Source organism: Colius striatus, chromosome 5, assembly GCF_028858725.1.
Source record: "Colius striatus isolate bColStr4 chromosome 5, bColStr4.1.hap1, whole genome shotgun sequence".
NCBI classification, from domain to species: domain Eukaryota; kingdom Metazoa; phylum Chordata; class Aves; order Coliiformes; family Coliidae; genus Colius; species Colius striatus.
In genome coordinates this window covers 48,309,457-48,324,850 of record NC_084763.1, presented here as the reverse complement: position 1 = coordinate 48,324,850, position 15,394 = coordinate 48,309,457, and the positions used below count along the sequence as shown (strand labels likewise).

At 40.4% G+C, this 15,394-nt stretch overlaps 1 protein-coding gene across 1 annotated transcript in view; it reads right to left on the bottom strand.

Moving 5' to 3' along the window:
• ITGB1 (integrin subunit beta 1) overlaps positions 1 to 15,394 on the bottom strand; it is a 43,766-nt gene that overhangs the window by 2,969 nt on the left and 25,403 nt on the right. Inside the window, exons 8-15 of the mRNA XM_061996200.1 lie at positions 14,495 to 14,590; positions 13,560 to 13,649; positions 12,678 to 12,818; positions 12,342 to 12,544; positions 10,616 to 10,854; positions 8,703 to 8,925; positions 7,249 to 7,481; positions 4,958 to 5,124 (exon numbers count right to left, since the gene is read on the bottom strand). Of these exons, the coding sequence (XP_061852184.1) occupies positions 4,958 to 5,124; positions 7,249 to 7,481; positions 8,703 to 8,925; positions 10,616 to 10,854; positions 12,342 to 12,544; positions 12,678 to 12,818; positions 13,560 to 13,649; positions 14,495 to 14,590 (1,392 nt within the window). The remainder of the gene's footprint in view (positions 1 to 4,957; positions 5,125 to 7,248; positions 7,482 to 8,702; positions 8,926 to 10,615; positions 10,855 to 12,341; positions 12,545 to 12,677; positions 12,819 to 13,559; positions 13,650 to 14,494; positions 14,591 to 15,394) is intronic.

Below are 15,394 nucleotides of genomic sequence, written 5' to 3'. Positions count from 1 at the left end.
CTCAGACAAATTCATCAATCCAAAATTCCCCCCCCCCACTTATATGTTTAATAAAAAGCTTTGCAATAGTGAGATGACAGTGGACACAAACATCCAGGCACGATCGAGGGGTTTACTCTGTAGCTGAAGTATCTGATTCTGACTCGAAGGTCTTGGCAATGTGTGGTGTTGGTTTCCTTGACAAAACTGAATGGAGATGCTTTTAACTTTCAGTGTTTTACAAAGCAGGGTGCCTCCAGCACATACAGGCAGGTGTATGTTTGCATTGGCTTGTTTGTGAAAGGGAGGTAACTTCTATCAGATAGTGTGGGAATTGGTGTAAAGGTTAGGACTAGAACTCAGACATCTGAGGGGTGCTGCTCATCCAGCTGATGTGAGCTTGGAATCAGGTTTAAAATGCAATTTGCATTGTAAGATTGTAGATTTTTTTACTACAATGCTTTTCAAAAGAAATCACAACTTGACATTCACAAGCTGTTTATTTAGAACTAGCCCTATTTACAAAGAAATGGAAACCCTGTACTGATTTGCCTTGTCCTTGCACTTTATGTTCCCAAGAGCTCTCAGCAGCACACAGGGGGATTTCAGTCACTGCATGCAGCCCTTAGCAGGTGGCTCCGAGTCACCCCTGTCTCAGTTCCCATTGCAAAGAATGGGGATTTAGTCAATCCAGAGAACTCCTCAGCTCAGCCCAACCTTACACCTGCTCAGCTAAATGAGGCTCCACTGCCCGACAGCCCAACACTGGCACTCAATGGACTGGCAGCTCCCTCCCTGCTACCCTGGCAGTGACAGCCCCGGCTCTGGCCACGCTCACCTGCCTTCTCAGCCCTGGCTTGGTGACATTGCCTACAGATAGCTTATCACCAAAGCCACCCTGGAAGCAGGAAGTAAATGCTTCACCTCACTTAAGGCCTCTTGCAGCTGGCACACAGCATAGGGTTTCAGAAATTAGCAGCACTCCAGATTTGTAACTGGTCACCAAAACATGGTATTTCAAACTTGCTGCCTTGGACAAGTACAAAAGCTGTTTTCTCTACGTCACTGCAGAGGACACACTGGTTTAAGCATGCAAAGTTAGGGAAAACATGTTTGCCACAGGCCCCTATAAATGAGAACACCATGCACACTTAACCCAAAATTAAAATCACCAAACAATAACTACATACAAGATGGAGTGAAATGAAGATGGAGATATCTGTAAAAAGTACCTTCAGTACAGAACAGAGAGCTACATTCTTGCAACATTGATTTTCAACTAGTCTGGGCTGTTCAGAGGGTAACAGTTCAGTCTAGTGTTGCAAAAAGACATTTCATTAACCTTCTTAATCCTTTCTCTCCCTGGACTTACTGTTTCAACTGTTACTTAGGCTACCTTTACAGTCCTAAGTCACCATAAGAAACTGTTCTTAGTATTTTCAGTTCTTATTAATCATGGAATCACAGAATGGTAGGGGTTGGAAGGGACCTCTAGAGATCATCTAGTCCAACCCCCTGCTGAAGCAGGTTGCACAGGAGGCTGCCCAGGCACAGCCACTGTTGTTTCACAGGAACATAATCACCTGCCAACCTGTAAATACGGCCGCTGCATCTGAGGGCGAAGGTCCAGGGCAACATGGAAGCGAGCAGGTGACATCCACCACGACTGGAGAAGAGGAAAGCAGCCTGCCTGCTCTCCAGGAAATACTCTTTCCATGCAAAGCCTGAAGCAGACAGCAGCACCTGCCCGCAGTGTAAGGACAGCAAGAGCAGCTCTGCTGCAGGCCAACGACACCCAGCTTGGCTCAGCGGAGCTGGCTCCAGCCTCAGCTGCAGGGGTTCTGTGCTGCATCATCACAGCTCAGGCCTGGGGAGGTGCTGGGACACTCAGGCCACCACAAGCCTCAGAGGGCTGCAGGTTCCCTGCAGTAGCCAAGCCCAGGTGTGCATGTGGCTGCTGTGCAAGAGGGGCGTAGTCACACAGACAGCACATAGTCAATGTTACTGTGTATGTATCCACCTGGAAGGAAACTGCTGCAGTGCAGCTTTCTTGTAATGGGATTTCAGATGACTGTCTTGCCTTCGCAACACAAGACCACTCTTCCCTCACCTAAATCAAAGGTTACTTCAACAACCTCCTCAAAGCTCCAGAAAATCTGAATTATAGGGGAAAGGAGGATTTTCTTTATCTGCCCTGCCAACACTGGTAACCTCCTTTACAGTGCCAATAAATCTAAACTGACCTCCCTCTCTCCTTAAAGTTCTGGCACTTCTCTGAACACTAAATATGATAACGTTTAAAAAAAACCCCACTGTTACGCTTTTAATCTTTGCAGTGAATAAAACAAAAAGGCAGAAGTCAAGCTCTCCATTTACAACAGAGGAAAGCTTTCTGCAAAAGAAGTACATTGTGAGGAGAAATGGGAGCAGTAAGGACATGAGATCCTTGAAGGAGCCCCAGGGTAGAGAAGGAGAGCACAGAATGGATGCTACACACCATATGGTTTGTTAGACGCTTGTCCTGCATGCAGCAGAAAGTACACAACTCGTTGGACAGCAGGAGAGAAGGTAACAGAGACTTAACCAGATGGATTTTGTGAAATGTTAGAAAGGAACAAGAACTCCACTTCCTCCCCAGAATAACCAACTCTAAGAAGAAAAATAGAAACAAACCAAATGTGGTTGGAGTGGCAAGCAAATATTTTACAATCCATTTTGGACACACTAGAAAGTGAAATGATTGCAAAGAGAAAAGTGTATTTCATCAAGGAAAGGCTCAGAACGCCAGACAAAGTGCTTGGGATTGTTGTCACAGTGAAGACAGATAAGAGCTTAAGTACTCTTAATTCCTGTTTTCTTCTCTCATTTTCCCTTTACTAAATCTTTGAGTGCAAGACTGAAAAAGCAAGACAGCAGACAGAATAAAATTGGAGATACAAATCCTCCCCTTCCACTGGCTCCTGCAGACAGCCCTTGGATACTTCAACAGATGTGCTGCCTGCCCAACTTCTTCATTCTCTTTCCTCTAATCTGATCTTTGTACTTACCCTCCAGCATCTGTTCCTCATCTCACTCTCCCTTTCTCTTCCCTTCCCCAGCAGCTGGGGGAGAACACCTAAAGCACTCAAGGAAGTGTAAACTCCCAAGTCTACAGAAAGTATCTACCCACCACTTCTGCTTTAGTGATTTGCTCTTCTGGATACTGCCATTTCTCTTTGTGTGTTGGGCGTGAAGAGAACTGCTGTCAGCATTTCCAAACAGCAACGAGGTGTTAGGAGGGACTAAGAAACCATGGGAAAATGCATCTAGAGAGGACAAGAACCTTTCCTCCTCTCGTTTAATGTTTTTTTCAATGGAGGCCCCCAGGTTGGCTGGGCTACAGGGACTGGGATTTTTCTAGTTTCAATAGAAGTAAGGATGAAAAAAAGAGATGCACATTTAACTATAAAATCAGTAGAGTCTGTGCATTTCACATTTTAAATAGAGGTTTGTACTACATAAGGTTTCTACGCCAAAGCAGTTAAAAAGAGAGGTAAATCTGTAAGGCTACTCTGAATGTTTCCAGAACGATTCTAATGAAAACAGTGATATTTATAGGCTGGGATATCTGAGGAGTATCTAAACTAGCTTTGCAAACATACCAGCTTCAAGCAAACTGATTGCTGATTTGAGGAAATGTAAGGCAAACCCTCCCCTGAATGCTGTGTCTCTCCACAATCTAAAGAGCTTCCTCACATCCTAACAGCTGCTGATCTATTATAGCCACATATTTATCCATTCAGGAAAAATCGCTTGTGGAACAGTTTCAAGCAGTACTGGTGGTATTAGTAAGTAAGCAATCTTGCTGTCAAAACAAGTTAAAACTTTTCAAGCTGCATTCTTCAAAACCCCAGCATCAAAGCAGCAGTAGAGAAACTGAGCAAGACTCCAGCTGTGATTAACAGAGACACACAGTGAGTTTTGAAGAGACATGCAAAAGAAAAAAGAGGAAGAAAATGAAAGAAGATACAAACTGAGACTTAGAGACCAGCTTTACGTCCATAGTTTGGATTCTTGAAATTGTTAATAGGGCTCTTGTATATTGGATTTTCTTGCTGAAGTAAAAGAAATGGTCAATGTCGAATAATTCAACAGGAAAAAAAGAAGAGTCACGTTCTCAGCTACCACTGAAAAGAATCATGCTTATATACAAAGAAAAGTGTTAGTAGGTTTTTTTTCCATAGCATAGAATTAATTAATATTCTTAAATGAAACCAAAAGCCTTCCTAGGACATTGTTTTTAATATTCTCTCACCAAGCACACGTGGGTATTGACTTCTGCAGAAGTGTAGTGAAGGGTTTAGATTAGCAGATTCCTGAGTGTCGCAGGGGCAGTGACCCCCTGAGCCTACACAGGCCTATAGACTGTAGGCTCACTTTTCTTGCACACTCTTCTGCTGACAAGGGGCTGCGAAGATTTCAACAAACCAATACCAGCCACCAGTTTGTGACCAGTTATTGAAGTCTCCCAACTAAACCTGTAGGAGCATTTACAGGATCTCTTTTCTAAGCATAAGATTTTCTTCTTTATACAAATGACTCTCATCTTCTAATAAGCATTTTAACAGTATGTTGCAAAGTGTGACAGAACTGGAGAAAGCTGAACTACTCTGCCACTGTCACATTTTCTCTGAAATTGTACTTCAACTGAAGTTACGACTCACTTTACTAACACAAGAGGTACTTCTTCAAGAGGGCTAGGTTTTTTTTGGTGTTGGGTTTGTTGTTTTGTTTTTTTTTGGCATTTGGTTCTTTTTGTTTTGCTTTCTGCTAGTGGTAACACAAAATATCTTTTCAAGGCAGCTTAAAATAAAGGTATTTTTGTTCCTCCACAGGCCAAAAGGCAGAAGTACAATCTGAAACATTTAAGGCACGCAAACAAACCCCTCCCATTCTTTCTCAACTACCATAGCTTTGAGATAAAAGCCACTTGACCTACCGTATCCCACTTGGCATTCATCTTCTCCTTTTCAAATTTAGCAAATTCTCTTCTGTCATGAATGATCATTAGTAGTTTCCAAATCAATAACAATGCAAGTCCAATAAGAACAATTCCAGCAACCACACCAGCTACAATGGGAATGATGTCGGGGCCGCTGGGGCATTCTGGGGAACAAAGTGAGGGAAGGATGATTTTACAAAATGGTCAAGGTAATGCACACCCCGATGCTTTGGAAGTGGTAGTTCATACTGAAGCCAGGATTCTGAGTACCAGAGACGTGCCAATACCATTTCCCTTCAAACAACAGACATCTTGGAGCATGTACATACATCCTGTAACATTCCAGCTTATTTTTTATCCTTCTGTGTTTCATCTTTGTAACAGAACAACTCATGTTCTGATGATAAAGTCCACACACTGCTAAACCCTTAAGCTATTCATTGGACTATTAAACAACCAGCAATTGTACTTTAAATGTGCAATAGCTCCAAGTCAAAGGTGGTGCTGCAGGGATAAACCAGCCAGAGTACAAATGCAGATGTTAACAGCGTGGGGACTGTTTTGCTCAGTGTTACAGAAAAGAGTGCTCCTCATTTTGCCTCAGATGGCTGTTATGTCTATATATTCACTACTAACAATAAGTTATAACTTTGCTTCTGAGACAGATTTTTCTCAGGAATTGATCTTTGGTGATTTTTTTTAGAAAGGCACCTCTTCTTTGGATAAAAAGATGGTGTAATTTCTAAATATGTGAATTCTGTGTTTGAAGAGAGTCACACAGATGCAAAATGATTATAGGTGGCAGACACAGAAGTAATAATCTTCCAAAATAAACCCCAAGTCTTCTATTTATATGAAATTCTCAATAACCACAAACTGAACAGGAGCTTTTGCAGAGCTCAATGCACAGAGTGAAGAAGCCACAAGCAAATGCAACTCCCATGCTGTCTACAGGAACACTGCTTCCCCCCACCTGCAGGCTGCTAATGGCAGATGCCTCTGCAAGAGTGAGGCAAGTAGGAAGGGACATGACAGGAATGCCTTGGGAATCGATTGGTAAGGAACAAGTGTCTGTACCACCAAATACAGCTCCACTGAACAGAGCTTGTTCCTTCAGCACGTGTATGGCACAGAATTAAGGTGCCTCCTGGTGCATGAAGGCTTTATTCAGCTCTTAACTAAGGCAACAGAAGTTTATCCACGAAGAAATGGTCCGACCCCAAAAGTGTAGGGCATGTGTTGCCTTGGCCTAAGAGAAGGCAAGGCTCAAGGTCCTCCTCCATACTCTGGTCTACATTTTTAGAGAATTTAAACCGTTCTGAATTGAAGTGGTATTTATTTTGAGGAGCTACTAACCACTGATGTGTATTAAGTGATGACCACCTGAAGTGATCAATTCTGAGAATTCCTGGAGTAGAAAACAGCACTAAACCTTCCAACACACAAGTAAGGTGTGGATTTCATATCAGGCTTATAAAAAATCAGGAGATCACACACTGCTAATGAACAAACCCAGAGTTTTTGCATTGTTAGATGCAACATCCAGTGATTCAAACTGACAGTACTCATATATATAATATATATATATATATATATGTGTATATATATATATACTCTTATTATAAACAATAAATGACCAATAGAGCAAGAACTGTTCTCTCTCTTTTGTATCTGAAGATTGAATACAATCAAGAATAGTTGAATATTAAGGATTAACTAAGCATAAGGCTTTTCAGTTCTATTCTTGAAGGTTCCTCAATTAAGTAAAAACAAAAGGCTCACAGTGTGAAATCATTTAAGCTGTTTGCTGCACAGTACTGAACTTTGTAGTGGTTTTTTTTTGTGTTAAGCTGGTCCCATATTAATAAGGAAAAATCAAAAAGCAACTAAACCCCACATACACCATTGTTTGTAACATGTGGTAGAAGCCTGGTCAAAAAAAGAACCTTATGAAAACTTAGATATGTAGGACTTGCTACAGGACAGGTAAGACAAGCCTGTGAGCGGAAACATGAAATACTGCAACAAATACACATAACTAATTGACTTTGTAAAAAACAAAAGCTGTTTCTGTCAGTCTAAAGGTCTGAAAAAACTACATCTAGACAGACTCAGGGTTTTGTAAAGACACTCAAGTCTGAGACATCCACAGCCCTCACTCAGCGAACAGGTACCTGTGCCCAAATACATCCAACTCACGCAAATCACCCGGAGCTACTTTGCAGGACACAACAACTGCATCAATTACCTAACCACAAACACAGAGCGGGCAACAATGGTATTCATACCTGGGGTCTCTACCACATGGACGTTGGCTTCACCATTTGAGTTGACAGAGTATGTGAAGTAGAACCAGCAGTCATCCACATCCTTCTCTTTGCAATGGGAGAGCGGGTCGGGCTGCCCGGGCTGCGGCAGCTTGTCCCGGCTCTCCACACGCGTCATGTTGAAGTGCATGCACTCCTGGGAACACGTCTCCTTCTTCTCTCCCTTGTCAAAAGCTCTGCACTGAACACAGTCCCTGGGGAAGAACAAATCAGAAGCAATGCTTTTTAGTACGTTCATAAAAGATTTCTAGTAAGAAACGTAAAGAAGAAAATGTGGGAAAAAACCTCAAACCTAAGAGAACCAACCCTTTTGCCATAAGGGCCAGGAGAGAAAAGCAAGACAGCCTTTTAACAGCCAGAACATTTATGTACCTTATGATTATCAACAACCCTCTTCACTAAATTCCTCATTCCCTGGATGACCCAAAGGCTTCAAGGCTAGGCAAAAAAAATCAAACGCAAATCTGAACCTCTAAAATGAAATAAGACTAAAACTTTTTCAACACCTCCACCTGGACAGTGAATGCTCTCAGAGAAGGCAGCGTAGGAACAGATTATTTACAGCCAGAGACACAGCCAGGTTAAAAGAACAAACTGAGTGCCGAGCTTTACAGTAGGATATCACTAAATAACTCTGAAAAAGGTACACTGAGCAGAATTTTCATACTGAAAAGGCTGCACTGAGAGAAAAGCTTGAGGTCAGCTGTGCAAAGCCAGGAATCAGCCCAGTCACTGAGCATAAACTTACTTCAAAGTTTTCATGCAGAAAATGCTTGGTTTCTAAATATCTGAATTTCCAAAAGCCAGAGATGCAGATTTCCCTGGCCCAGACGGACCCAGGATTAGTTTTCGACTGCCAGGGTAAGCTGACTTTTTCCCCATCGCATTTTGGAATAAAAGTCTGAAGCAAAAAGCTTAGCTGAAGTTTTTTTAACCCCTCTGAAATGTGCACAGTACATGTATACTTGTTACATTAACTTCAAAGGGCCATGGTGGGACTTTACATCCTCTCCCATTCTAGGCCCACGTTCCCTCCAGCATTGCAGAGGTTGGCTGTCAGTCATCACACATGAAACAGGGGAAAGCTGGAACCTGCCAAGTTGATGTGAATGGTTAAAACTGATGCAACTCAACACACACATTTCTATGCTTAACAACAGATGGCAGGAAAAGAATTTAAGAAACAATTAGCCTACCTGGAAGCAATCAAAATACTGTATCAATTATGTTTTGTTTGTGATTATTGATTCTCACACCCAACTTTTACTGTCTAAAGGGATGATATGATATGATGTCCCTACATTTCAGAGTAGAATAAAGCACAGTATCAAAAGCCTCGTTTTAAAAAACCTGCACACATAAACATCACAAACTCAAATACACAGAAGCTGGGGCTTTATTTTCTAGGTACTTACTTGTGCTCTGCACAGACACCGAGGCAAGTCTGACACATTTCACACGTGGGGCCCTGGAATTTGGGATCTGTACAGTTGCAGGTGCCACACTCGCAGGTTCCTCTTCCGTTGCAGATCTGCCCGTTGGATGCCATACACGGGAAAGTATCCAAGGAGCAGTCGCAAGCGCTGCCGGTGAAGTTGGGGAAACACTCACACACTCTGCACTTGCAGATACCGTTTCCTGTGTGTCGAGAAGGTATTTCAGTGAAATTAAGTCTAAAGTAAAACATAACAGTTTAAAAAGTTCCATTTGAACGTAAGGGAAAACTACTTTACTGTTGAGGTGAGGGAGCCCTGGCACAGGCTGCACATGGAGGGTGTGGATGCTCCTTATCTAGAGGTTTCAAAACCCACCTGTATGCGTTCCTGTGTGACCTGATTTAGGTGGACCTGCTTCAGTAAAGGGGTTGGACTAGATCTCTAGAGGTCCCTTCCAACCCCTACCATTCTGTGATTCTATGATAACCTTTGTGACACTAAGAAATAAATGTTCACCATCTCAGGACAGACACAGGGACAAGAAAACCCTGGCAGAAAGATGATAAAGATGCTAATGACCCAAATTTTAGCTCCATAAAAAACCCTATTTACACAGGCATTTCTCCCCTTTTCCCATTCTGCTACCTTTGGATTTCCTTTCATAAACAAAATAATAAGATCAGGGAAAGCTGAAAACAAGCCCTCTCTCCTGGGTGGACAGCATTAGAGAACTGCTTCAGCTGACAATTTCATATGTATCTAGATGGATTGATCACTCCTGTCTTCCCACCTATCACTATGCAAATTCATAAAGCAAGACCTAAAAAAGTGAGGAATGCACTAACTTAGAGACTTCACAACACAGGAAAACAACATATGTTTGACTCCCTACAATGCCACTATTCCGCTGCTGTACTTCTGTGATCACCCACTCACCCAACCTCTACGGTTCTTACATCCGTCCACGCAGGAAACAAGTATCTGTATTCTGTACCTGCTGAATTTGGATGAAATAGAAAGATCTTTGGCTACATCCCTCCTTCTCCATTCAGAATAAAGTGGTTAAGGCTGAACTTATTTTGTCACCACCATTGCTCCCATTCTTTGTGGAGCCAGTGAGCAATAATATATTCTGAGCAAATCAGACAGATGAGGTATTCACATAACTCAGTTAAAGCTCAGTGGCCTCTGTTTTACTTTTTTGTCACAATCAAAATTGAGGCAGTAGTTACACTCAAGTATTTCCACATGCAAAGCAGCGTAGGGAAGTTACAGGACAAAAATACTCACAGTAAAACAGACAATAGCTGCTGTAGGATACTCTAAACTGCTTTATGCTCTGGGAGTTAAATGCCATCAGTCTTGTTTCAAGGACTTGAAGGGTTTTTCAGGATCTTGAATGTTCTAATCTTCACTTACCTTTCAGAATGATCTTAAGATAGCATCTCACTGGTATCTTGTCAAGCACTACTACAAGTAAGCTGAGGTCATTGTCTCTTTTTATTGACGCAGTGCTTACACTGAGCCAGTATAACGTTATAATCTCAGGCCAGTTGTCTCAGCATTCTTTACTATAATACCTGAGGATAACTCTGTAATAAACAGCAGAAGTCAAGTTCACTTTACATCCTTCTTGGAGCTGTGATTCAAGGAAGGTGAAAGGTGTACTAACACACTAACACTATTCAACCCCTGCCATTCTACGATTCTACGATCACAGAAAGTTGGTTTATTAATAGACAGCATTTTCAGTCACTAAATCTGTTGATATTCTCATGTCTGTTATCAAGTGGCTGTGATCTTTGAGTGTCACTATTCTATAGGGTAGGCTTGACAGACTTGTAAAACACCAGTCAGTTTTGCCTGCAGAAAAGTCTGAAGCAGTTCCTCACCTCCACAAATCAAACCGTTTGATCGATCACAGTTGAAGTTATCACATTCACAATATTTGCCAGAATACACTTCGTTGGTGTTTTCTCTTTTCTTGCACACACATTGTCCGCAGATGCATTCTCCATTGTTACTGCATATTTCTGTACTGTTCTCTCTCCTGCAGTAAGCATCCATATCCTCACTATTTACTTCATCTGTACTACACTCACATAGTCTCCCAATACGTCCTTCATTACATCTGCAAGGTAAAAAGAGGACCGAAAATGTGAACTTAATTAAAAACCATATGATAAAAAGAATGCAAAGATCTGAGAAGCACTTTTTGTTATTGAGGTTTAAGTACTGCTTCAACAGAGGTTGTTCTTGTCCCCAGCAGTGAATGACAAACTGTGTGGGGCATCAACCAGAGACAACGGTTCCATCAGATTGCTACTGATGCAAAAGCAAAGGGGTTGTTCTTACTCACAGGTCTCCACATCAAACCATGGGAGTCACTAGGGACAGCAATACCAAGTTTAATAAGTCTCTCTACACAAAGATGGGAAAATCTGTTCTCCTTACTACAAAATAGAGAAATGGGCCACAAACACTGGATACAAAGCAGCTTGTTGCCCAACTTACAGAATACCGAGTCCTTAGGGGGTTGGGTTATACCTCGGTCTTTCAAACACCCTGTTAACTATTACCACCAACTTCACCAGGCACATGTTAGCCCATCCCACACCAAAGGCACACTAAAAGTCAAGTCAAAATGTTTTGCTTTGCTTTTCATGTCACATATTAAACCATGAGGAATAAGAATTCTGCATTTTATTTCAGTTACAGTTGTTTTCCTAGAGAAGATCTTAATTCCCTTCTCTTACTGATCTTGTCTTGAGGGTTTCCAAAAAGAAATAGTTTTCATTTTTGCTGTAGGTTTCCGGGAAAGGAAACCTTGACCTCCTAGGTTGATCTCCAATCAGCCTCCACCAAAACTCTAAGATTTTGTTCTGCTTTCATTGTGTGCAATTACAGAAAATCCAGTGTCATTTTACTTAATTTTGAAACGTGTTAAGGAATATATGTTAACCTAATCCCTGTGATGGGCAATAACAGCCTTTTTGAAGGCATATGTATTCAATAAAGATACTCTGAAAGATTTCTAGATCTATGCAATTAGAAAAAAACACTGTAACAAGACCTCAAAATGTTAGAAATAAAGTAGAAAGAAGAGATTGGGATGTTATTCCAATTGAAAGGTGATTCTTTTATGACTGCAAAACTGTTGGTACCAATCTGGGTAGAAGCTCCTACCAAAACACTAGGAAGCTTCCAAATCTCTCAAAATTGACAGACCTCATTTTAGAAAGAGATAATCAAGTCTGTATAAATACTTGCAAAACCATCACAAAGTAATGCCACTCATTTTGTCCCCCAAATTTGGCTGTATTACATGGGCCTCTAAACAAACAGAAAAAGCAGTAAGACCTATGTCTTTTGAAATACTGACTCAAGGCTAAATTTGATCTAATGATCAATACTATGAATTCCAGCACAGGGATTATTTGCAGAGGTAAGGCAATATGTATCCTAAAAGAAATATATCTGTTACAGGAACTCTTGTCTTCTCCTTAGGGGGAAAAAAAAAAAACAACCCAGTAAAACCAAGTAAACCCCAGTTAAGGAAACAAAGGTCTCACTCATATTTCTCTTTTGCAACAATAAACAAGGTGTGTATTTCTTTACCTGCATGCACCACATTCAAATGTTCCGTTTCCTTCATGGCAGGCTGGACTATTAGGCTCTCCTTCACTCTGACACTGACATTCACAGATGAACTGGAGATTAATTTCTACTTCTTCAGTGAATCCCAGTGGTTTAATTTTAATTGTTTCATTTTGTCCTTTCTTTGGACATTCATTAGCTGTCACATTAATCTCAAATCTAACCTGTAAAGAAAAATAAATGGAGTGCCACTTTACTAAAAGGAGTTTTGTCTGTAGTATTAAAAACCCACAGCTGAGGGTTAGACATTTTACATGAATTTCATATTTGAGTAGCAGCACGTATACTGTCAGTTACCTCATCTCCAATTGAAATGTTAGAACATTTCCTTCCATCTTCTTGTGTGTCATTCACTCCATTCTTGCAGAAAGACTTGTAACTGATTGTCACTCCTTTTGGTAGCTTAGTGTTTTCCAGGATAACCTCTGAAGAAAGGGACTAAAACAACAGTTATTTGCTAACTTCAAAAGAAGCCACATAAGCATTTTGCTGAAGGAGAGGACATTATACAGCTATGCACAGTCTAATCCCTATGCATACATATGACTTATTCACAGTCTGATCCTATGGGCACACTGGAATTAAGCAAATTCCAACATGCCAAGAAACAGCAGCCCAGGGCTTCCCATAGCCATGTCCCCTCTCACAGCTGAACCCCATTACACCGGGTCAGGGCAGATATCTACACACTGGGGGCACTTGTTTGCCCCATGTTGTTGAAAGAAGAAATGGGGCTCACTTACACAACACAGCTATAAAGCTATAAAAACATCTTGGGACCAGGCTCAAGAGTCCCTGGGACATTTTCTTTGGGGCCAAACACTTGCAAAATGGCCCTTTCCACTTCCACATGGAAGGAAGGCAAGAACTGAAAATGCTGAACAAACAGTGTGGGTTTTGATTGTGGATCTTATATTTTAAAAGGGAAAACATGGATGGTAACTTCTTATTTGTAATGTTGCTTTAAGTGGCTTCAAGAGTGTCTTTCTAGTCATCTAACCTCTTATTGCCATGATGTCCAAATGTGGTTTTGCTCCCAGTGGTATATTTATGGTTCAGTAAACTAACCTCCTATTTGGCAGGAAAAAACAAAAATCACCTTAGAGTATCTGCCTGAAAAACACACAACTACATAGAAGCAAGAAAAAATAATAGGACTGAAATGAAAACTGAACTTACATTGTATGCATCAATGATCAGCTGAATCACATTGCTGGAGTTTGAAGACAACGTTCCAACTGCTGATTTCGGGATCAAATTTTTCAATTCCTTTCAGTATTTACAAAAGTGGAAGGAAAATTACAGTCTTACTAATAAACAAACTAAAACTTGTACTATAATGCTTTAGTGGATTAACTAGTCAAGATCAAGTACCTAAAAAAAAGAAATCATGGCTGCAGTGTTGCCAGCGACCATCACAATTTTTGAGGTTACACACTGCACTACAAATATCCATCTTTTTCTTCTCTCTCAGATTTTCCTGTTATATTTGGTAACAGAATACTAAGATGTTTTCTTGTATAGGTAGACCACATACAATATACCTTCAAGATCCTAAAGAACCAGAGTTCCAATGCATTAAAGATAAGCAGATAAAAAAAAAGATTTCCAAAAACCACCTTGTTAGGTTAAAACAAGGAAAATATGCATCTCCTTTACACAGTCATTTCCTGTTTCACAATCATATCCAGCAGTTTAGTTAATTTTAAACATTAGGAATATAAATAGACCACAAAGGACAAAACATGTTCATTCACAAATGTGTGTCTGATTCAATGTCCACACCCCCCTGAGCTATTTTGCTGTAAAAATGTTCAGAAAAATTAGCACTGCAAATACGTTCTCGACTCCCTCCTACCTATAAAGAAGGGCAAGGAGGAGGGGGCACTTTTTCCTTGGAAATCACACCTGCACTCAGTATCAATTTGAGCAAGTAAAAAGGGACTAATAATAAAAGAGAGAGTAGCAAAATATTACTTTCATAATAATTTACTTCCACATTTTTTTAAATTTTAAATTAAGGAACTTTAATGATTTCAGAGCAAATTTGAGTCAGTCTTAATGCTCCATGGGTAAAAGTGCAGGGATCAGAAATATGTGTTACTTATTTTTACCTTATAAACTGCTTGGAACTCTTCAGTAACAGCAAAGATTGTCTGAATATTGTTCTCACTAAGCTTCTGTACCAGATGAGCAATAGAGGGATAATCCTACAAAAACCAAGCATAAAGTGCAATTCAAATTTAGGATGTGTTGCTAGAATACAATTAGAAAAAAACTGACATCAGAAATACAAATCACCTTTAGAAATATATATAAAAATAATAACTGGCCAGCTGATGTCACAGTTATAAAGCAAAACTTCTGAAAACAAGCATGCATTGAGATGATCCCATACATGCCCCATGAAGACATGTGTTTCCTCACAGTAACATTATCATATTCCCTGTCATTTAAAATCTCCAGATCAAATCATTTATCTCAGTGTTCTCAGAAAGTTACCTTTGGTAGTTTTCCACATGACTTATCTCAGTGAAAACCACTACCTTTTGCACTGTTTCATAAAGAAAAGATGAAATAAAACTAAATTAGTTTTAGGGTTTTCTTGAACAATATTCACCTCACTTTAGAAATACACAAACAGGCAAACTCTGTAAAGCGTACTGGGTTTACCCCACCCAGTAAATGCTCTCATTTTCACCTTTTGTCTGATCTGCCTATCAAGAAGTCATGAAGGCAATGTGATTTTTTTTTACCATAAAACTCAGTATGATAAGATTTCAATCACTCTTAAAGAAACTGGCCAAGGAGCTTTCTATTTTACAGGTTTTTTTCTTTACAGTAGTAAACTACTTCTGAACACAAAAGCTAGTGAAGTAATAACAGGAGAGAGCCATCACAGTTTGCCAGTGGACAGGAGGATTAAGAACTATTAAAAAGGTTAAAATCAAACAACAAAAATCACAGTGTAAAAACTGCCATTTCTTGAAAATTTCCACTGCAGACTGCGTTAA